At 42.7% G+C, this 24314-nt stretch overlaps 1 protein-coding gene across 2 annotated transcripts in view; it reads right to left on the reverse strand.

Moving 5' to 3' along the window:
* LOC308094188 (TSC22 domain family protein 2-like) overlaps window positions 1-24314 on the reverse strand; it is a 38121-nt gene that overhangs the window by 5148 nt on the left and 8659 nt on the right. The window contains exon 2 of one of the 2 annotated variants that reach the window (XM_080440677.1): window positions 15162-15236. The exons of the other annotated variant lie outside the window; for it this stretch is intronic. Within the exon in view, the coding sequence (XP_080296803.1) occupies window positions 15162-15236 (75 nt within the window). The remainder of the gene's footprint in view (window positions 1-15161; window positions 15237-24314) is intronic. 2 annotated transcript variants of the gene reach the window in all.

Here is a 24314-nt window from a genome sequence, read left to right on the forward strand (position 1 = left end):
AATGTGTTCAAGTTTTTTTTCCCCAAAATAGCAGATCTACAAGCTCATAGCGCGGCACTCGGTGCCGCGCTATGAGCTTGTATATCTGCTATTTTATAACTATATAACTAGACCATGTAGCCTATTATTTCCAAAAGCCAAAGATGCTCTCAAGATAATTATGTAGCTCCAGGAAAAGCGGAAACGCATTCTAGAAATACTAAGAAAAACTTGTTGCAGTAAAAGCTGCTTGCCAACTATCTAGGGGATTTCTTTTAAATTTCGACTGCGTTCTCATAAGGTCATCGGTGTAATAAATGAACGTGCAATGCAAAAATCGAATTAGTACATGTAATAAAGTCAGCAGAAATAATAACAGGGAGAATGTTTTGCCTCCCTCCTGCTGCTGCTGATTTTCAGGGGCATTCATTCTTTCTCCCATGCATATCTCTGAACTGAAGCTCAGTGGGTGATAGGTCGGCCACGGTGCATGCGTCCTAAAAAACACCACCGCCCCCATGTGGCGGGCAGTGGTACTGCACGCCACAGGTCTCTCTCCTGACAAACACCTCAAGTCCTTCACAACAATGGGTTCTCAAAGCAGGGTCCTGGGTCCTTTTGAGGGGGTTCCCCAGAAAAAAAATCAGGGCCGGTTTAACCAGTTTAACTATACTTTGTGTATTCTACAAGTTCACAACAAAAAAATATTCTCTATACTGTGGTCACTGGCACAAAATCTCTTCAGATGGAGGTCCGTAACTCCATGGCCAAAATACATATCACTTTTGGGGGGGCGTCCTTGACGTGAGCATGTTTGAGAACCACTCCTTTCACAAGACATTCTGTTCCTGAACATCCAATTTAAGTGTCCCAGACGAACGGAAGCTGATGGCTATCAGCAGCCTCTCCCTGCACTGTGCTGGTGCTGGTGCTGCGCGAGAGGGGAAAAGGAATGTTGCCTCATACCTCCGCCGCTGTGTAATACCTGTCTGTCACTCACTAGTGGGCTCCTTTTGTTCCCGAGAAATGCCTTTGATCAGAGCCACACGTTGGATGACGGGCAAACGCAAACATGTCACGGGGATCATTGCAACAAACACAGAGCCAAAAGTTAAATAAAGACAACAACACAATTAAGTTGTCGGCTTAAACACTCACAAACATTTAGTAAGATGGCACTTGCTCAAGAGCACTAGCACAGCCTACCACCCACGTACACATGACACCCCCCATGAATCTATTAGTTACATACGCTGGGGGGGGGGGGGGGGGGGTGGGGGGGGTGGCTGTGTAAACCTAAACTTCACCCCTGTACTAAAATGTGTGTTTAATTAGACCAGGGCGTCACACACCGACCCTTTCCTATGTGGGGGGACTATAGGCTTTCCTGTGTCCTCAGGGAGTTCTCAATCAGTCTCTGACTAAGAAGAAGTCTCCACACTCCATACCATAGAAGCACGGAACTTGGGAGTGGGGGGGGGGGGTCTCCACTCAAATACACCCATTCCTTCACCAGTTGTCCTCGACTGACTGACTGACATAAATGCATTTACGTTTCCTGCGTTTACTTCCTCCTACTATACAGAATTTATGTTAAAGAGTAGAGAGAGACGGGAGGAAGAAGGTGGTAGGGCTGGGAAACCAACTGAAAATATATCGAAACCGACATTTCGAACCAATAACCGACGACTTAACCTTGCTCATGTAGGTTAATCGAATGATAATGTTTTCAACGAATAAACACAAACAAATTCGAATAGATTTCGACCAAACAGATTAGCCCACTTAACCCGATATTATACAGTACTTAGTTGCACAATGGTGGCGTACAAAAATAGAGAAAATAGCCGAACTGCAAGCTCACAATGCATCGAGCTAGTAGATCTGCTACTTTCACTTGTTTTTATAATCGTTCTACCCTGGATTTGAACCCGGTTTCCTGCAAAAGTGCTGAATTTTTTTACCATTGAGCTAATAGAGCCCGCCTGCTTGCTCAGGGGATACATTGAATCTTGACCACGAGGTAAAAACTCTAATTGTCTAGGTGAGACATGACCTTTGACACGATCTTAAAGGTCTCAATAGAAGAGCAGGGAGACAAAATAAAACCACCCCAATTGTATTAACAAGCTCTACCATACAGATTGGACAGAATTACATTTTATTCGTTAAAATAAAGTTACAAAGTGTCGCTTAAATGTAATTAGAAAAATTCTAAACAAGTTTTAAATAATCGTGATACTGATTTGAAGTCAGATCTCCCCAACCCTAGGAGGGGAATAATGTTGAATTTATGTCTACACTGAAATTGAGTCGTGTTACAGTCCTGGTTTGACACTAATCCTAGTTTTAATTAGACAATTTATTTAGCAGAACGCAGTCATTCTAAACCACTTTAACCCTGGTGCCCCTATTTTGGGCATGTCAATATAGGTTTTATGTCATTATAGATAGCAAACATAGCAGATCTACAAGCTCGCAACGCATCATGATGCGACACGTGAGCTTCTACGCCATTTGTCGTACGAACAAAGTATATGGGGCTTAACCTCTACAAATGTCTTCTAAATCCCAACAGTTTTCTGAAAAACGTACGTTTCTATATCAGTGGTGCTCAAACTTTTTCATGTCAAGGACCCCCAAAATTATATGTATTTGGCCGCGGACCCCTATCTCAAAATATGTTGTTCCAGGGGGTCCCGGAAGCAAAGATTTGAGTTACAAATGTTTGCTTTGAAAATACATATATTCAAAGATCTGCACACATTTTCAAGATTTTTCAAAAATAGCAGATCTACAATCTACGATCTACTTGTAGATCTGCTATTTTTGAATAGCCCAAAGTGTAAAATAATGCTTTTTTAGCTCAAATCAAAAAGTGACACAGATGCGTTCCAGGTCTTAATGGGTTAAGTGGTTAATATTGGCCCAACGCTCGGTATTTGGGGGGCTTAATTTGGGGGGTAATTAATGTCAAACTGATGACCGGCTAATATTTAAAAACTTAACATTAATCGTGGTGGCGCCCGTGTCTGAATATAGAGGACAACCTGAATGCAGCGTGCTGTGGCCCGAGTAGAGTGTGTTCTCTATACCGGAGGATCTCAAAATAACAGTGGGTTTTAGGAGAGTGTATGAAACCAACACACACTGGAGCAGAGCAGAGCGTGAGAGAGAGACAGTTGCATCTATGTTCCTGATGGGGAGACGCAGGGGGGGGGGGGGGGGGGACAGATGACGAGGAAGACTGTTTACTCCTTTTAATTAGAGATGGCTGGGAAACGCAGGATAGAGGATGGGAGGGGACGGAGGAAGGGCAAAGAGAGAAAGAAAGAGTGTGGTGGACACAGCAGTGGTGGAAAAAGTACTCAAATGTTTTACTTTAAGTAATAAGTATCAATACTGCAATGTAGTGGTACTCTGTTACAAGTTAAAAGTCCGGTGTTCAAAATTTACTTGAGTAAAAGTACAAAAGTATTGGTATCAAAATATGCTTGAAGTACCAAAAGTAAAAGTAAAAACATATTTGAAAATAGCCTAGGTATAAAATAGGGCTAAAGTGGTTAATGTATGTTTTACAATATAATAATGTATATCTACAAAGTAACTAGTAACTTAAGTTCTTAAATAATTGTAGTGGAGTAAAAGTAACATTTTTGACTGTAGTGGAGTAGAAGTAAAAGTATTGGAAATACAAATGTGAAGTACAAATACCTCAAAATGTTACTTAAGTAAATGTACTTAGTTACTTTCCACCTCTGGTGGACAGTAACCAAGTACATTTACTTGAGTACTGCACATGAGTGCATTTTTTTGAGCATCTGTACAATACTTTAGTTTGAATTCTTTGGATACTTTCACTCAACTACATTTCAAAAGACAAATATTGTACTTTTTAATCCACTACATTGCTAGTAAGGGAAAAAAGCACGTTATGAATTAACCACCCATATTTCAAATAATGAAAATAGTCGATCTACAAGCTCACAATGCGCCCTGATGCACATTTGACGGATGTCAAAACGTGAAATACAAATTTCCCTTGTAGTCGAGAGAGTTTCTATACTTTGACATAAGTGCTGGTGAAAAAATGAATAAAAAATAAACCGAAACCTAAAAAAGGAAAATAAAAAAACGAAAGATTTAAGGAAAAAAGGAGCATCTAAAACAATGTTTGAAAAAAATCTAATATTTTCTTTTTATATATAAACAATTACTCAAATGGTTTCACGTGCTTGTTTCACCCACTTCTGGTGGTCTGAGGCAAAAACTGAGCATTTTATATTTGTTCGCAGACCCCCATTTAGGGGGGTAGGCGAAGTTTCGGAGCATTTTGGGCACTTTTCAAAACCGGAATAAAGAATAAAGAGAGACAGTGTAGTGAATACAGAGAGACGAGTGAGTTTCTATACTTTGACTGAAGTGCTGGTGGATGAGTACTTTGTGTCCTCCACGTGTCATGAACATGGAGAATGGATGACTTAAGTACAGTACTCAAGTAAATGTACTTCCATTACTGTCTCTGCCACTGGGTGTGGTACAGAGAGGGGGCTGGTTTATTCTCACAAAGCACAGCTTCTGAGGCAGTTTACTGGAGTTCATTCTGGATTAAACTTCTTTTTTGGCCGGGGGGAGAGGCGGGGGGGGGTCAGTGGTAAGACATCTTAGTCACTATTTCAGGACAATTTCTAAATGTACCACAGAGGTGAATGTAGAAGAGCCATCGATTGCACCACATTTCCTCTACCTGGCTAACAGGAACAGGTAAGATGGAAAACGTTGGCGCCACGCCATCACAATTAACCCATTAACTCATTGAGTGCCATTAACACATTGACCGCCAGAGGTTAATCTCATAATGTACTCACCAGTGCCAACGTTTTATTGTTGTTTTTTGTTTTTTTCACGTCACCATAGACCTCGTTAAAATCCTTAGGATCGAGCTGTGCACTGTTTGTAAACATTGCGGAGATCTCCCTGCGTGTACCAGTCCAAACCACGTGTCAAACGGAGCCGCCATGTTGTAGTTAGAACGGTTTATGTTAAACAGTGATCAGCGAGGAGAAAAACTACAATCGAAGAAAATGGCGTTCCAGTGTGCGCTTTAGAATGGAGGCCTACCGGATCTGCAAAACGTGATCCTGAATAATTCCATTTCCGGTGGTGTTACGATGAAATGTGCCGTACTAGAAAATTGAAAAAAGTGTTTTTTTCGAAGAAAAAAAAAGGAAAAAGCACCACAGCCCGTAGGCTACGGGATCGGCGCTGTACAGTTGGATTTATCGGCCCGTAGGCTACGGGCCCGGCGGTGAGAGTGTTAACGTGTTTCATCGCTATGGTGCAACGTGCCATTAACGTGTTTCACCGCTATGGTGCAACGTGCCATTAACGTGTTTCACGTTTTTGAAAAAAAAAAAGAACCCAAGATATCATTGATTTGCAGCTCCATCCACTCCTTGTTTAACTTATAACTGAAAAAGGCTGTATCTCGCTTCCTAAGCACTTTTTTTTTACTTTGAAGAAAGAAAAAAAATCTAAATCGTACTGGCCAGAAATAGCCAGAAATAATTCTGGCACTCCATGAGTTAAGACCTGAGGCCGCTTCTAAAAAATGTTCTAAATCCTAACAGTTTAAAAAAAATCACACCCAGTGTGAAGAGAGTGGTGCCTTTCATGAGTTCATTTCGTTAGTTACTTTTTACAGACTTTGATGACTTCAAAGTATTTTTACTCATTTTAAGTACTTTAAAATGTTTTTACTGATTTTTACGTGTTTTTACTCATTTTAACATCTTTTAAGTATTTTTACTAATTTTAAGTATTTTTACTCATTGTAAGTATTTTTACTCAGTTTAGGAACTTTAAAGTATCTTTACTAATATTTAAGTATTTTTACTAATTTTAAGTATTTTTACTCATGTTAAGTATTTTTACTCAAAAGTGTGTGTGTGATTGATTGATTGATTGATGTAGTTTATTTAGAAAGACATGAGAATAGTACATGACAGTACATGGAAGTACAAATTCACAATACAAGGTCTACTAAACTGGAAACCCTCATTAAGCATAACGCTTGTTTAAGATGAGAACCCCATGCACACAAATCATGATGAAATATAAGAGGCAGGCAGATATACACACTACTATATAGAATGTCATACAATCAGCTGTGTGTGTGTGTGTGTGTGTGTGTGTGTGTGTGTATAATTAGTGTAACTGGTTGCATCTTTGCGTTGCAATCAGCCGCAGCTGTTGAGGCTGTGCTCAAACATACAGAGGGCCGTGCTCATACGGACACACGGACACACAGACGGACACACAGACACACAGACGGACACACAGACACACAGACAAAGTCACTCCTTGGAGTGGCTAGCACCACTCAAAAATAGCAGATCTACAACCTCATAGCTCGGCACTCGGTGCCGTGCTATGAGCTTGTAGATCTGCTATTTTTGAATAGCCAAATAAATCTAAAATGACACGGATGTTCCAAGTCTCGGATGCGTTCCAACTATTACTTCTCAGGAAATGGAAGAGAACAAAAAAAGAACCCGAGTTCTAATGGCATCCAATGTAGGTACTATTTAGTCACGTGCTCTTGTTAATACTTTTCATTGGTTCAATATATATATATATATATATATATAAACCCACAGACAGACTTAACCAATTAAGACCTGAGGCCGATTCTACAAAAATGTCTTATAAAAAAAACGTATGTTACCGTGTCAGTGGTGCTCAAACTTTTTCATGTCAAGGACCACCCAAAATGATATGTATTTGGCCGCGGACCCCCTGTCTCAAAATATTTTGCTCCAGGGACCCCCCATGAAGCAAAGCGCTCGGTGCCGCGCTATGAGTTTGTATATCTGCTATTTTTGAATAGCCCAAAGTGTAAAATAATGCTTTTTTAGCGCAAATCTAAAAATGGTCTTAAAGGGTTAACCATTTCAATCTGGCGTCACCGTTTTAGGCATGCCATTATATAGGTGAAGATTTTGATGGCGATGTCAGATAATTGGTTCAGGAAGATAAAACAAGACAGATCACATTCGGATGTTTTTTTGACGTGCACACTATATAATTATATTGTATTTAAAGAAGAACACAGGGAAAATTTCTGATTGGGCTGCATTCACTCTAGCATTTGTCAGGTTTCAGGCTATAGCCAGCCCGGTCAATAAAATGATATGGTGCGTCTTCTTTTATTGAAGACCGGGAACACATCTGTGTAATTTTTTAGATTTTTAGATAGAAATAATTGAATTTATATATTTTTAAAGGGACCTTTTTTGACTCAAATCTTTGCTTCTGGGATTCCCCATTACAAAATATTGGGGGTCTGCGGCCAAATACATAAAATGGATTTGGGGGTCCTTGACATGAAAAAGTTTGAGAGCCACTGATATAAAAACATAAGTTTTTCCAAAAAAAAGTAGGATTTAGAAGACATTTGTAGAACCCCCCAGAAGCAAAGATTTGAGTTACAAATGTTTGCTTTAAAAAAAAATATATATATATATCCAAAGATTTGCACACATTTTCACGATTTAAAAAAAAAAATGCAGATCTACAAGCTCATAGTGCGGCACTCGGTTCCGCGCTATGAGCTTGTATATCTGCTATTTTTGAATAGCCAAAGAGATCAAAAAAATGACACAGATGCGTTCCCATGCGTCTCAATGGGTTAATGCAGGTTGCCATCATTAAAATACAGAGCTTATTCATTATGCTTGTCCCATCCGTGGAACTTTTCAGCTCCAGATTTGCCTCCCAGTGCCTGACGAATCTGCCAGCTGGAACCGCAGGACCAAGTTACGTGATGTTTCTGTCCTTCTTTTATAATAATAATCCTTGGAGGAGGAGGAGGAGGGGAGGAAAAACAGAAAACACCCCCCCCCCCCACCTCCCCGCCCCCCTTTTTAGCATCATCATCATCAGGACATGTGATGGGCTACTGGTGGGGTCTGTTGCTATGGCGATCAGTAAACAACAAAACAGTGATATTATTCTGATTTATTGCTGCTATTTTACACCCATAGCGTCTCTCTCTCCCCGTTGCTCTCTTCTCTCTCCACGAAGTGTCTCCGGAGCAAAAAGGCTCGAATGATGAACGGCACACCGAAGGTTATTTAACCCATTAAAGACCTGAGGCCGATTCTACAAATGCCTTCTAAAAAAAAATCGGTAGTTCTCACACTTCAAATACTTAAAAAAACAAAAACAAAATGCAGATCTGCATTATCTTACACTTTGGCTATTCAAAAATAGCAGATCTATAAGCTTGTAGCGCGGCACCGAATGCCGCGCTACGAGCTTGTAGATCTGCTATTTTTTTAAGATCTAGAAATGTTTAGCAAATCTTTGAATATATATATTGTTTTAAAGCGAACATTTGTAGCTCAAATCTTTGCTTCTGGGGGGTCCCTGGAACTAAATATTTTGAGATGGGGGGTCCGTGGCCAAATACATATAGGGGTCCTTGACACGAAAAAGTTTGAGAACCGCTGATATTATAGCAACATACGTTTTTTTTTTTTAAACTGTTAGGATTTAGAAGACATTTTGTAGAATCGGAACCTCAGGCCTTAATGGGTTAAAAAAGGGAAAATCGGCACGTTTGATCGCCTGGAGTCAAAACGGAGTCGAGGAGCAGCTGATGTCGTTAAGTCATGCTGGGTTGGGTCGTTACTGCTCACTTAAAGCTGCACATGCACCAGTGGTGGAGGAGAAATACCTAGAGTTTTTACTTAAGTGAAGGTAGCAATACCAACTATATAGCAACATAGCTACATAGTATAAAATAGGGCTTAAATTCATAACCTGAACCTGCAAAGTAACTAAAGTTGTAAAATAATTGTAATAGAGTAAAAGGTCAAATATTGTCTACAATCTCAACGTTGAAATCGAGCCATGTCAGTAGCTACAGTACTTGAGTAAATGTACGTAGTTTACATTCCACCTCCTCTGTCAGCTGCACACGTGCACTCTATCCACAGCCAACCAAGAAGAGGGAATAGCAACTGGGATGAAGGCCAACATGGGTGGCTTCACGTTGGCCCCCACGATCACGAACTCACAGTGCACTAGATTGAACAACTTTCCGAAAACAACTGGTACTGTGGGGGGGTGGGGACTCAAGCGCGAGATAGCCTGGTTAATGCCCCCGCCACTCCCTGATACAACATGATCTCATTTAAAACCCTCGCGGGCCTCGTGTTAAAGAGCCAGGAAAGCTTGTAAGCCTGAACCACTGGATTTTTTAAAAAACGTGTTGCTGAACATCACAGCGAAGCCACGTTTACAGTACCTCGCGGGTTTTACCTGCGCGTAAGACAAACAATGTTAAAAAAATCACACTCAGTGTGAAGAGAGTGGTGCCTTTGATGAGTTAATTAGTGTAACTGGTTGCATCTTTGTGTTGCAATCGGCTGCAGCTGTTGAGGCTGCGCTCATACGGACACAGAGCTGTTGAGGCCGTGCTCATACGGACGGACGGATCGACGGACGGACACACAAAGTCAGTCCTTGGAGTGGCTAGCACCACTAAAAAAAAACAACGCTTCTGCTCGCGAGCCAGAGTCCCAGAGGGATAAAGGGCCGGGCTCACACACATCAAACAGCGGCGCTGCCATGGGTTGAAGCCGTTGAAAGCTTATCGCTGTCACTCATTGCACAACCCCGTTGCAAACTCTTCTGTAAAGTTTACCTTGTGCAATAGCAACACTGACGTGGAGATTGCACTCAACCGTACCGGCTTCTGCTATGAAGTCATTTTAGGGGCCAAGAGGGAAGTATGTTAAAGGACACTAGAGAGCATTGGTTTTCATTAATGGTGAGACAAGCCCAGGTGTGCCTTGGGATTGCATGACAACCGATCACGCGTTATTATTGCCATATACCTGAATACAAACAATACAAAAAAGGTTATGATTTTTTTGTTTTGTTATATCAGTACTTAGTGCCTCAATTCCCAACACAGAGAATTATTATTATAATTATTACTATAATAATAAATAGTGTTGTTGTCGCCATTATTATTGCCATTATTATTATTATATTTTCAACCAGGAGTCCCTCTTTTGGGCATGTCATATTGTTTTTCACAAATTTCCCAAAAATAGCAGATCTATGAAAATAGCACAAATAGCAAATCTAGAAACCTTTAACCCATTAAGACCTGGAACGCATCTGTGTCACTTTAGATTTCTTTGGCTGTTCAAAAATAGCAGATATACAAGCTCATACGAGCTTGTAGATCTGCTATTTTTGAAAAAATTGTGATTTATTTATTTATTTTTTTAATGTTATTTAAGAATCGCCTCAGGTCTTAATGGGTTAATTTGGTATTATTAAGTAAAAGTTTACGTAGTGATAAGAATGCTAAACGTGTGCTATAGAGGCTATGTTGCAGGGATAGGAACGCACGTGTTAATACGGCATCACAATCCTTCAAACCCCTTTATTTTATACGTTTGTATATACGTTATACCTCTGCAAAAAATAGCAGATATACAAGCTCGATAATGCTATTTTTAAAAAAAAAGAAAACAATCTTGAAAGTGTTGAACTACTGCTGTGCATAGCATGTCCTGGAGGCACTGAGGATGTGAAAACCGGTGGACATAGAATAGCGATCATTCCTTGCCTCTAGCTAAACTGTCAACAAACCTAACTATATCCCCTGTGAGGTCACTTTAGTCACAGACTAGTAAAGCAAAGAAACCTTGTATCTCCATATTTCAACTTTTTTCGTAAATGAATGCCCTACTACTTCATACATGGGCAACTGGCGGCCCGGGGGCCACATGCGGCCCCCGGGCCTTCACTTAATGCGGCCCGCAGGTTCATATAGGAATACTGATACATTATTGATTTCAGCTGTTCCAATTCCAAACATGCAAACATGACCCACTTTAGTTACTTCAGTCTATATTAGTAGCTTAATGACTGGTATTAAAATGCTATTGTCTTTTTTTATGTCCAATGTATTTGTATTTAACTTCATAAAGTTAACTTAAGTACAACTAAAATGCATTTGAAATTTAAAAAAAAAGTTACTTTTCAGTTTTCCAATTCAAAAATAGCAAAAAAGAAATCAGGATTCCAATTCAAGGATTCCAATTCATACTACAGCGTCGCACAAAAGCATCAAAAGTAGGAGTTTCGAGCTTGCAGATCTGCTACTTTTGCGGTTTTTGAATTTGAATCCTGAAAAGTAACAGTTTTGGACATATGAGGTTTCTTCCCGAACAAGGAGTTTTTTTTATAATTGTGACTTCTTAAAACTGCACTATGTAACTTTCCTCTTCTACCCCGGATTTGAACCTGGTTTCCTGCTTAGGTGCTGATTTTTTTTTTACCACACTGAGCCTGCCTGCTTGCTCAGGGGATGAATTGAATCTTGTCAAAACGCGTGTCAGATCCTGTGTCTAGGTGAGACATGACCTTTGACACGATCTAAAATGTCTCAATAGAAGGGCAGGGAGACACAATACAACCACCCCAATTGTATAAGTTATATTATTGTATTAACATACTCTACCATACAGGACCATTGGACATTTATTCATTAGAGTTCCCCAGAGTAGACCGGCTTTTTAAAAAAAACTATATTTAAACTATTTTGGTAAATATAAGTGAAAAGTGGTTATGTGTGTCTGTGTGGGCTTCATAAATATTGAACCACTTAAAAGTATTAGAGCTTAAGAGCTTGTGGGACTAAATCATAACTACGTTGGAACACAGGTTCTTGTTTTCCATTTCTTGAAAAGTAATGCTTTCGGACATACAAGCTTTTCCATCCGACAGCAACAAAAAAGGCTTCCTCCCTTTAGCGCGTTCCGACATGTGATAAAGTGAGCTCAAAGCTCAAACAAGTATGGCCTGACCACATGCTAAAAGACACCGCAGGTGGGGATGCTACCTATGAGGCCCTTCACGCCCGCTTTTAACACAAACACTATGGCAGAAACTCAATCATGTGACCAGAATATGATAAGCAAAAATTCCTCTGAGCTTATGTGATTGCGCTCATGTATGATAACAAGGTTGACCGAGCGCCCCAGTCAAAGAACACCGTCAATCTTGGCTTTTCGATTTGGTTAATGCTTCAACTTCAATTACTATCAGCTCTCAAAAACATTAATCAAATGTTTCAATCAGATACTTGAAATGAAATGTTTATGTAAAGTCACTTTCTTTCTATTATATTTTAAGACCTACAATTGCGGGGGGGGGGGGCTTTGTTTATAAATCTGGTAACAATCTGGTACCATAAGTCTGGTAACTGAAAAAGTACCACACTACCTGACAACCCTATTTTGGGTCAAAGTACAAACATTTAAAAAAGGTTTTCGGAAAAAAAAATCAAAAACAGTGAGCCATAATTTAAAATAGCCGTAGGACTTACAGTATGTGGTTAAATTATCAATATCCAAGTCAAATATAAAGTCATAGAAAATGATGACAAGTAATGTCTGCAACGGCTGCAGCAGTGGCTCATGGAGTAGAGCGGTTCTGTGGTTATATGGAAATAGTTCAGATTCAATCCCAGCTCCTTCTGACATCATACGTGTCCTTGAGCAAGGCACCAAACCCCTGCCTCAGTTGGATCTGTTAACCATTGAGCTGATAAGAGCCTGCCTGCTTGCTCAGGGGATCAATTGAATCCTGACCATCAGGTCCACGATTCGTGTCGGAGCCTGTGTCTAGGTGAGACGTGACCTTTGACACGATCTACTCGTCTAGACAAAATACAACCACCCCAATTGTTATATTATACTCTACCATACAGATTGGACAGAATTACATTTTTAAGTCATTATTTTAAATTGGTTCATGTAATAATAATTAGCAACTAAAGTTTTCAAATAATTGTAGTGGAGTAAAAAGTACAATATTTGCCTCTGAGACGTAGAGGAGCAGAACACATACTCAATGGACATACTCAAGTAAAATTAAAGAACCTCAAAATTGCAGTTTAAGTACAGTACTTGAGTAAATGTACTTAGGTTACTTGACACCACTGCCTCCTTTGCTCATCTTTTCGCCTACTGAAACAAAAACCAGCCTCTGGCGGAACTACACACATGCCCACACAAACATCACCGTTTGAAACCGGAAGTGAAGCACACAGCACTCAGCACTCAGCGACGTTGAGTCGACCACATCTTCAAAGCTGGTTATGGTGGCACGGCATATAGCCCCGAGAGAGAGAGACGGAGAGAGTGCGAGACAACCTCAAGACACGACAGACGACAAGGCACATCAAACCCACAGACACATTTTAACAGACAGGTACAATGGATGCTGTGGTGATGGAACCCGAGGGCATTATATAATATAAGCTACAACAGAAAGAGCAAATTATGGTTGGTATGGTTATGAAATTACTGCGCGTGTATGTGTACAGTTCCTCAGTAGCTGGAGATTGGTGTGTCAGCTGAACACGTCTCTAAAAACAAGTTTCATTTCCCCGTCACTCACAATATGGTTTCGACTTTCAAAGTGCTTCCCTTTTCATTTTTAGGAATCTGAAGAATGTTTAGCTCCTCTCCAAGGCTCCTCCCGATTCACTCTAAAGCTACAGTGCGAGAGGTCGTAACGTCGGCAAGCGCCTGTTGTTGCCCCCTCGGGCTGGCCAGGTAATGCACCAGTAAAAAACACCTGACAGGAGTACGTAGGGTTGTGCACGGAGTGACCATTATCCAATGCGCCGCACGCTGGTGTGTTTACGCTGGGAAAGGTACCCGTGGCCGCGAGGCAGCCTCCACTTTACAGCGCTGAAAATGGCATGGGTGAAATAAGTTACTTTTGAGCACTTCAGGAAGTTAACCCATTAAGACCTGAGGCCGATAAAAAAAAAAATCCTAAATCCTAACGCTTAAAAAAATATATGTATTAAAAGATTTGCACACACTTTCACATTTCTCAAAAATAGCAGATCTACAAGCTCATAGCGCGGCACTCGGTAAAATTGACACACAGATGCGTTCCCGGCCTTAATGGGTCAAAGGAGAGATGTGGGATTTTAGACTTCAAAACAAGTGTCTGTTAGCGTTTGTCAAATTATGATAATAAATAACGACTAGTATTTAGTAAACGTTTAGTTGTGGGCTGCACTGTTTAACCGTTTAGTTGACTAGCCGGTAGCCGCGCACATTCCCTAGAGGTATGCATGTGGTTTTCCTGTTCGTTTCAGATAGACGCACGACTCTGATTTACCCTTTGAAGACTGAAGTTCAATGGCCAAGTCACTGACGGGAAACGGTGACTCAGAGATGGTGACGTGCCAGGAACAAGATATTACTCACTTATTTTTTTGTGAAGGCCTAGTGCCTTGGTTCGTTACTGTTAGCATGCAAGCACTCGTTAGATGCTTTGAAGCACTCGCAGCTGAGAGGGACGGGTCCAACATGACTTGTTCTCCTTCAGCACACCTGTAACAACACTTAACCCATTAAGACCTGAAGCCGATTCTACAAATGTCTTCTAAATCCCAAGTATTCTGAAAAAAACGTATGTTTCTATATCAGTGGTGCTCAAACTCTTTCATGTCAAGGACCCCCAAAATGATATGTATTTGGCCGCCGACCCCCATCTCAAAATATGTTCTTCCAGGGACCCCCAGAAGCAAAGATTTGAGTTAAAAATGTTCGATTTAAAACGATATATATTCAAGATTTGCATAGATTTTCGCGATTTTTCAAAAATAGCAGATCTACAAGCTCGTAGCGCGGCTATGAGCTTGTATATCTGCTATTTTTGAATAGCCAAAGTGTAAAATACTGCTTTTCAGCTCAAATCAAAAAGTGACACAGATGCGTTCCAGGTCTTAAAGGGTTAAGTTGACACTCTGTGTTGTTACAGAGGGAGAAAAGTGGCAGAAAGAGAGCGAGAGAGAGAGAGAGCGAGAGCGAGAGCAAGAGCCAGAGAGAGAGACCAGGAGAAAAAGAAAAGAGCGACTGTTGCGAAGTCTATTGGCCAATACTTCCCTCGCTTGCCAGGCTTTAGTTTCCAAATCCCCATCCATGCACATGGACAAAAAGCAAAGCTCAACTGGTACTGAGCACCGCGCACACACACACACACACACACACACCCCCACACACGTTTGTTATTTGCACACTTTGGAGAGAGAGGCCTTGTCCGGCCCCAACCCAGTCCAGTTACTGTACCTATCACTGTGGGCCTTCGAGTCCCGCAGTCTGCTGCCAGGTTGGAAGGCCTGGTAGAAAGCCTTGGAGGGGTTCCTGTACCAAACCACACATTCAGAGAAAACAGGAAGGAGGAAGAGGAGAGAGGAGGGGAAAGTGGAAGGAGATTAAACCAGTCCAAGACAAGAGGCTATGGCGGTGGTGGTGTGGTGGTGGCGCAACGCCTTGTTACCCAATCGGTATATTCCGCGAAAGACTTTCTAGGCAGATTCTATGACCACTGCCACACAATAGAGAGGGGGGTGTGGGGGGGTTGCGGGGGTGGTTTGGAGGAGGGGGAGGGGTGGGGGTTCACAGAGGGTTAAAAAGGTTAACCGCTTAAAACCCCAGGATCCACATTTTTGCGGGAAGTCTTTCGCAGGAAAATAGCAGATCGGCAAGCTCACAACGCGTTGCGTTGCAACGCGTTGTGAGCTCGTCGATCGTCTGTTTTCGGCGAAAGCTTTCCCCGCAATAGCATAAAACGGAAAAGACCCTAGCATAGAGCCCTGAGGGACTCCGTTCGTTCAACCATATGGGGTTTAAGTGGTTAAGAAAAAGGTTAAAGAGACTGCCCGAGGCCCGCTTGAGTGGTATGTTGTTGACAGAGACGCATTCCGGGGCGGTATATATACAGTATTCACAAACATCGGTATGCTTCCCGAAACAAAACGGATGACACGTTCTCTTCTCCAAGTAACGACAAAATTAAAAACAAACAATAACAACGCTCGTTTGTTTCCCCAAGGGATCCTTTGAGGGAGTTCGAGGAAGTCCCTGGAAATTACTCACGGCTGGGAACCGAAATGGACCCTTGCAGGTCTGCAAGTCCGAGAGTGCAAAAAAAACGGAACCAAACGGACCCATTTCATTCCAATAGGCTCTATGCACAGCAGCCATATTATCACTTCCTTCACAGGTGTTACCAATGATACTAATAAAGGCTCTGTTCCATTTAGTGTGGCACAGTGGTTCCACGACCCCCATAACTCTGAGAGTGTACAAATGGAACCAAATCCATTTGGTTCCATTTGTACACTCTCAGAGTTACACACCCGTAAGGGGCCATTTGGAAACCCCTTAACGAACCATGAGGGTCCCTGGACCCAAATTTTAGACCCACTGGTGTTGCAGAGTGTTTCCAGTGAGCCAACATGCACACTATCAGCACCCTGACTCTGTTTGACCAGAATGGAACAGAGCCTTCATTAGCATCATTGGTAACACCTATGTATAGGTGGTTACACACCGGCGAATATGCGAATATACGCAAAATTCGGACTCGTTCCGAATAATTAAAAGACGCTTTTTTCGCTCCGCGAAACTGGTGTGGAAGCTTGCATTGACTTTATAAGGTTTAAAAAAAACATAATATTTGCATGAAAAAAATCGCCCCGGTGTGTAAGGACCTTATGTCTTCGCAATACTGCTGCTGTGCATAGAGCCTATTGTACACTCTCAAGAGTTATGGGGATCTGTGGTACTAATGATGCCTATATACCGACGCCAAATTACAAAAGTTTGGAGAACCACTGCTAGGGGTTGTACAAGTGCTGCTGCGGTAGTTTGGTTGAGGTCTGGAAGACTTGGGGAGAGGAGAGAGTGCTCCTACTGTGTTGATGAAGAGCTGGCTGGCTCACATGGTTGACATTAGCCTACCTCTCATATAAGCCTGGGCTGACTATGGGGGCCTTTGCAGGCCACAAGTACACTGTGTTCTATGCCAGAGGATATATATGTCGGGAAGGGGGATAAATCCCGCCCCCTTACACGCACGTACACTCACCACACACACACACACACACCTTCATCCACCCCAAGCTCATGACTGTAGAACCTAAGTTCTGCATTTGCTCCCTTTCTTGCCAACGTACAAATTGTGAACACTCACTGCACGCGCATATGCGCGTACATGTGGTGTGGTAAGCCAACACACGCCAAGGGGGTGGATGAGCACGTGAACAGTGAACACACACACTGCATAGGGTAGTGAGGAGAGTGTGTGAATATTATAACGAAGGCAAGACTCTTAGTCTTTTCCTAGAAATCTCTGGCACAGCCTTCCTTTGTCACATTACCTCATAACTAAACACTCTTATAGGCCCTCCTGTTCCCTCCCTCTGCTTAGCTTTGCTTTATAGGCTCACTCACACACACACACACACACACAACTCTATTTATCTGTCTTATGGTTCAGAGCTAGCGGGGGGAGCGTTTAGCAGAAGACATCAGCAAGCTCAGATGACTTGGACACAAGTGCCTCATCTCGAATGAGGTCAGAGCTTAGGAGAGTCATCCTCCCCTGTTTTCGAGTAGCCGTGGCCCCAGCTCTCAATGGCCCCCTTTGTAACGCTAAAACTGTATAACGTGTCGATATCCATGTATGAAAGAACTTCTTTGTAAAAAAAACTACACAAAAAAAAAAGACTTGTCAGTGTGTTAAGCAGCCAGGGGGGGGGGGGGGAACGCCATCTCCTCCGATAAACCTGGAAAGAGGGGAGCGAGGTCGAAGGGGAGAAGTGGGCGACATCGTGACATGAAGGGGCGACTAACCACACACACACTTCAGCTAAAAGCTCGTAGATCTAAGATCTTGTAGATCTGCTATTTTTGAATAGCCCAAAGAAATCTAAAAATGACACCAATTCTTTCCCGGTCTAAATGGGTTAATGACCTTGATAACTCCACTGGGCACGTGAAAAGCCGCTTGGCTTTCTGAGAGACATGGAGGGAAATGGGGAGGGAGGGGGGGGGGCAGGGGAAGGTGAGAGTGAAGAAGGAAAGTGGGAATCGATGAGAGGGGGGCGGAGCGGGCGAGCACACCGGCTCACAACATAGGCTCTATGCACAGCAGCCATATTATCACGTCCTTCACAGGTGTTTTGATTGATTGATTGAATATTTTATTAGGCAAAAAATGTAAGCAGCACAGTTACATTTAAAATACTTTGTCTAACAGGTCCGTTGCGGACTTGTTTCCAATGAGGGCCTTGGTATTCAATTCATAGACCAATGATACTAATGAAGGCTCTGTTCCATTTAGTGTGGCACAGTGGTTCTCAGATTTTTCAGATTTCCACGACCCCCATAACTCTGAGAGTGTACAAATGGAACCAAATGGACCCGTTCCATTTGTATACTCAGAGTTACACACCTGTAAGGGGCCATTTGGAAACCCCTTAAAGAACCATGAGGGTCCCTGGACCCAAATTTTAGACCCACTGGTGTTGCAGAGTGTTTCCGGTGAGTCAACATGCACGATATCAACACCCTGACTCTATTTGACCAGAATGGAACAGAGCCTTCATTAGTATCATTGGCAACAGCTGTGAATGTCTTCACCATATGGCTGCTGTGCATAGAGCCTATAGGGAGAAGGCGGAGAGAGAGAGGAGCGAGCGACGAACGGAACGAGAAGAGAAATGAAAGAGATATCGTTCGGATTCGTTTCTCAAAAATGATCTTTGGGTGCGGCTGCTGTCCACGTCGTTGTTTGCGAGCGATCAGATCAGACTTGTGTATTTCAGACATCGTCGATCGTCGTCATATGATGAACCGACACGTGACGGTGGGGTTTGCAGGCGTACAAAAAGTGGGTGAAATTCTTTGCCACGCGAGCTCCCGTCATTTTACGGCTTCAAGAAAAGGGGAAAAGAATAGAAAGCAAGAAAACAGGAAAAACAGTATGTGAATATGAAGAAAGAGTTAAACAGTATGTCAATATGAAGAAACAGGAAGTCGGTATGTCAATATGAGCAGTGTGACATATATACATAAGGTATAAGCTCACAACGTGTCGCAATAGATCGCTTATTTTCGGTTCGGTGAGCGACAGCATATGGTTGCTGTCGGGCATAAAAACTCTTATCTCCGTATTTTAACTTTTGGTGTTTTTTTAGTAAATGAATGCCCCCTACTTCATCACACTACAGCGTCACACAAAAGTAACAGATCTACAAGCTCGACACGCGGCGCAAAGCGACGCATTTTGAGCTTGTCGATCTGCTCCTTTTGTGCAGTGGTGGAAAAAGTACTCAAATTCTTTACTTAAGTAAAAGTACCAATACTGCAATGTAGAAATGTGTAAAGTGTGTAAAATGGAACCAAATGTAACCAGTTGGTTCCATTTGTAAACTATCAAGAGTTACAGACCTATAAGGGTCCATTTGGTCCCATTTATAAACTCAAGAGTTACAGACCTATAAGGGTCCATTTGGTCCCATTTATAAACTCTCAAGAGTTACAGACCTGTAAGGGTCCATTTGCTTCCCAATCCCAACTATCAATCATTTAGCTGGGTGACCCCCTAGCACCCTCTGCCTTAAGAGTCATGGGGGGGGGTGACATGAAAGGCGATCAGTGATGGAGGAAGCGGTTTGGGAAGAACAAACGTTGGCAGCGGCGGGGAGAGAGAGGTCAGAGGGACAGGGGGGGCTGAAAGCTCTCTCAGGTGGGGTCCGTGGGGTCCTTATTGGGGGGGGGGGCCTCTGGGGTCCCGTCCCGTGCCCCCCCCCATCCATCCATCTATCAGATCAGAAACCCCAGAGCAGAAGTAGGTCAACAGTGTTTAGATTCCAGCCTTGCTGCCCCCTGTGGGAGCTTTCCTTCAACAAGGTTCTGGTGGTGGGGGCAGAAGACGAGGAGGAGAGTGAGCTCAGAGAGACCCCCCCCGACCCACCAACCCCGATAACACACCATCTGATTCCGACATGGTCAAGGAGAGCTCTTTAAAAAAGGGTCAATACATGCTCCTAAGCAGTGGTTCTCAAACTTTTTGAGTGGTGCTAGCCACTCCTACACTGTGTGTGTCTGTCCGTCCGTCCGTATGTTTGAGCACGGCCTCAACAGCTGAAGCTGATTGCAACACAAAGATGTAACTGGTTGCCAGTTACACTAATTAACTCATCACAGGCACCACTCTGTTCACACTGGGTGTGATTTTTCATGTGTGTGTGTGAGGCGCTATGAGCTTGTATATCTGCCATTTCTTTTTTTTTCAAACTTGGGGAAACGATGGCAGAAACACTGTGTGCCTCTGAGAAACTAGATATGACAGACCTAGATCTTCAAAAAAAAAACGTTCTCTGAGTAAGGCAGCAGGAAGTTATGGCCTAAGTATCAGTGACAGGGAGATCTCCCTACTGAAGTCCTGCCAGATCTGGCCAGATAAGAGACTAGGCCGAAGGACAAATAAACCAGTGGTTCTCAAAGTGGGGGTCCTTGAGGGGGTTTCAGAGGGGTCCCCTCCAGCAATATTAGTTAATGGAGCATCAAAATCAGTATACGGTAAATAATCACTTTCACCCTATATACATTGGCTACTTGAAAATAGCTCATCTGCAAGCTCACAACGTGTCGCATCGCGACGTGTTGTCAGCTTGTAGATCTGCTATTTTCAACCAAAAATATTGACATCGACTTAGAATATTTGTGCGCGTTTTTTACCCAGGGAAGGCTGCCGAGCATAGATGCTCATTTTCATCAACGCCCTGCAGACAGACAGACAGACAGACAGACAGACAGACAGACGCAGGCACACAAAATACAACACAAATGTAGAGTAATATTTTCAGATGGGAGCCCGCGGTCCAAATTCGTATTCATCGGGGGGTGCTTGACATGAAAAGGCTTGAGAACCACTGATATAAACAACCTTCGAACGCCACATCACCGAATCACCTAAATAGGATGACGATCAGACCGACTCAACGGCAAACAAACAGACAGCCTCAAATAGGGCAGGGCGGAATATATCGATATCGCGATACGAGACTGGATATGGACTGGGATTGGTTATTTTTGGCGGTCCAGGCACCGCCTAGGCTGCAATGCCAGCCTGACGGCGTGTCGCGTGTTCGAGTCCCGATCCCGACGACTTTTGTGGCGCGTCACTCCCCATCTCTCTCCCCATTTCCTGTCAGTCTACTGTTCTATAAATAAAATGTATATATATATATATTGCAATGTTTGCTTCTGTCCATATTGCCCAGCCCTCGCCCCATTGAATGTACAACGTAGGTACAGTACATCCCCGGTAAAAAAAAAAGTACATTTCACACAGGCCGCTTAAAGAGAACAAAGAAGAAAAGAAAACCCAGACAAAACAAAGGGAGTCTGTACGTTCCGCTGTCACTCAGCCTGAACAATAGAAGTCTTCCATACGGTAGGCAGGGCGGAGGCGATCAAAGTGGAAAATATAATGACACAAACTGGCAGAAGCAGTCGTCCTATATCTATACACACCTTCCTTTTAAAGCAGCATTAACCCACTCAAAGCAGCTGCCGCGCTATGAGCTTGATAAAAATATGGATAAAATATGGATAAAGTGGTTATACACAGATGCGTTCCCGGTTTGAATGGGTTAAAAAATGCTCAAACCTGGGGGGAACAAGAGTTCAACAGCAGTACGTGCGTAGATTACTGGGTGGGATCACATCTGCACCACTGCTGCTATTATACCAACAGGCCCCGCCAATGGAGTACGTGGGGGGGGGGGGGGGGGGGGGGGTAGAGACAAATTCTGGCTGTAATGTCTCGTGATGTAAACAAACATATAAAACTGTGGGGAGGAATGTCATGTGGGGTCCTGCCTGTCTGTCTGTCTGTCCGTCCGTCAGAGCGTGTTCGACTGTCCTCCCCCCTGATCACCCCTTCTCTCTTCAGCAAAACAGGATACAGAAGGACAACCCCCACCCCCCCTTCTCCCCCCCCCCCCAGAGAGAGGGAATGACCTTTTTGTGCACATTTACAGTGTCACACAAATACATACACACACACAAACATTGTTAAGGAAATTAAATATAAGGGCTGCACATGTTTGGCAGACTCCTGCTCTAAAAACAACAATCGTACTCCCAACTTTCCCCAGTAAGAAAACGGGTGCGTGTGCGTGTGACTCCACGCGTGCACACTCACGATGGAGCCCAGACACACCCCCTTCTCCACATGCGCGCACAAGTCTTTCAATACACACACAGCATCGGTCACTGTGCCTCCCTTCATCCAAGAAAAGACCCCCCCTCCCGCCTCTTGTGTCAGAGTCAGATTCCACAAGAGCTTTTGCATAAGTTGTGAGGAGGACAAGACAATATGAGTTCCCTGTATCACATTAACAGCTACTGGGATGAAAAATAAAAAATACTTTAAATGAGGACCAATTAAGCTGTAAACTTTTAGAGGCCAATGTTGTTGTTCTCGTTTCTTCTTTTCATGCGACACGGACGCTGTGACAAGGGGAGGGAGATGATTTCACTAAATAAGCAACGTTGACATTTCAAAATGCCAATCATGTCATTGGTTTCAATGGGATCCCCAGTAAGTAGTAAAGTAAGTAACACAATAAGTTAGCAGCATGTGAGGCAGGCTGTGAGGATATTGCAATATTAACATCTCATAAATATGAATAAATAATGTTTAAAAAAATGTAAAGTGAAAATAAAAGTATACCACGTTAGTTCCATTGATCAAAGCCAGAACACAATCGATCGATTCATCATTCAAAATAAAACATGCTCTGAAAAAAAGGCACACGGGCCCGCACATCCGACCACTTAGTTAACACGGCAGCCGCCAAGTGGTCGGACGGGTGGGCCGTGTGGGCCCCCGCGGACACGGCTTTTCGCGACTTTCAAAGCGGTGCTCCCTGAATCCAGGGAAAAGGTTGGGAAGGAACCACTGAATTAGCCTTTACTGTACCTCTGCTTCTATTTATTTGTATTCAATGTGGCAACGAGGGGGAGAAAAGGAAAAAAAAAGAAAAGAAAAAGCATTGACGTTAGAGAGTGTTGTTCGGAGCCATCTGGGAGGCATTAAGGCTGAAAAAAAGTATCAAATTCTAAAGCATGAGGACATCGGGGCAGAACAACTCCATCATCAATCTACCATCGCTCCGCAATAATCACTTGCAGGGATTACCGGCGGGGGGGCGGGGAAAGGGGGGGGGGGGTCCGGGGCGGACATTTAGGCCATAATGACGCCCGGTCTGCAGCCAGACTTTACTGTGAGCCCGAGAATGCCTGTTTACAACACGAGGGATGAGCAAGCAAGCAAAGCACAGGTTGTGTTAAGCCATTCAATCCGGGAACACGTACCGCTTAGATCTTGTTTTAGCTAAAAAACATTGTTTTTATACTTTGGGCTACAAAAAAATAGCAGATCTAGTCTACAAACTCATAGCTCATCTACGAGATTTTTGAAAAATCTTGAACATTTGTAAAAATCTTTGAATATATATATATATATATATATATATATATATATATATATATATATATATTCTTTCTTTTTTTTTTAACACAATTTTTAACTCAAATCTTTGCTTCGGGGGGGGGGGGGGGGCGGGGGTCCCTGGAACAACATATTTTGAAGGGGATCGGTGGCCAAAAACATACTTTTGGGGGTCCTTGACGAGAAAACGTTTTGAGCACCACTGATATAGCAATAGCAATAATAGTTTTTCCGAAAAATGAAGACATCTGTGCAGACATGTGACAGTTACAAATGGTCACTTTAAAAATATATATAGTCAAAGATTTGCAAACATTTTCAAAAATAGCTTGTAGATCTGCTATTTTTGAACAGCCAAAGAAATCGAAAATGACAGAGATGCGTTCCCGGGATTGAATGGGTTAAGCGTGCATAGGTTTTCTGCACACACACACACACACACACACACACACACACACGTATGTGCTCCAGTACTTAGTCACTTACAACAGTGGTTTTCAAAACACAACGTATTTTAAGGACCCCCGTAACTCTGAGAGTGTACAAATGGGTCCATTTGGTTCCATTTGTACACTCTTAGAGTTATGGAGGTCCTTGAAATTAAAAAAGTTTGAGAAACACTGTGCTACACTAAATGGAACAGAGCCTTCATTAGTATCATTGGTAACACCTGTGAAGGTCCATTTGGTTCCATTTGTACATTCTCAGAGTTACAGACTTATAAGAATCCATTTAGTTCCTAACTATCAATAATTCAGCTGGGGACTTCCTGTAAACACCATCAAGGACCCCTGGGGGGGGGGTCCTCGGACCCCACTTTGAGAGCCACTGACTTGTAACATGTAACTATCTATATGACAAGAAAAACGAATACATCTTCAGACGTGAAGCACTGAAAGACGCAACAA

This window comes from Gymnoscopelus braueri, assembly GCF_963280865.1.
Source record: "Gymnoscopelus braueri genome assembly, chromosome: 10".
NCBI lineage: Eukaryota > Metazoa > Chordata > Actinopteri > Myctophiformes > Myctophidae > Gymnoscopelus > Gymnoscopelus braueri.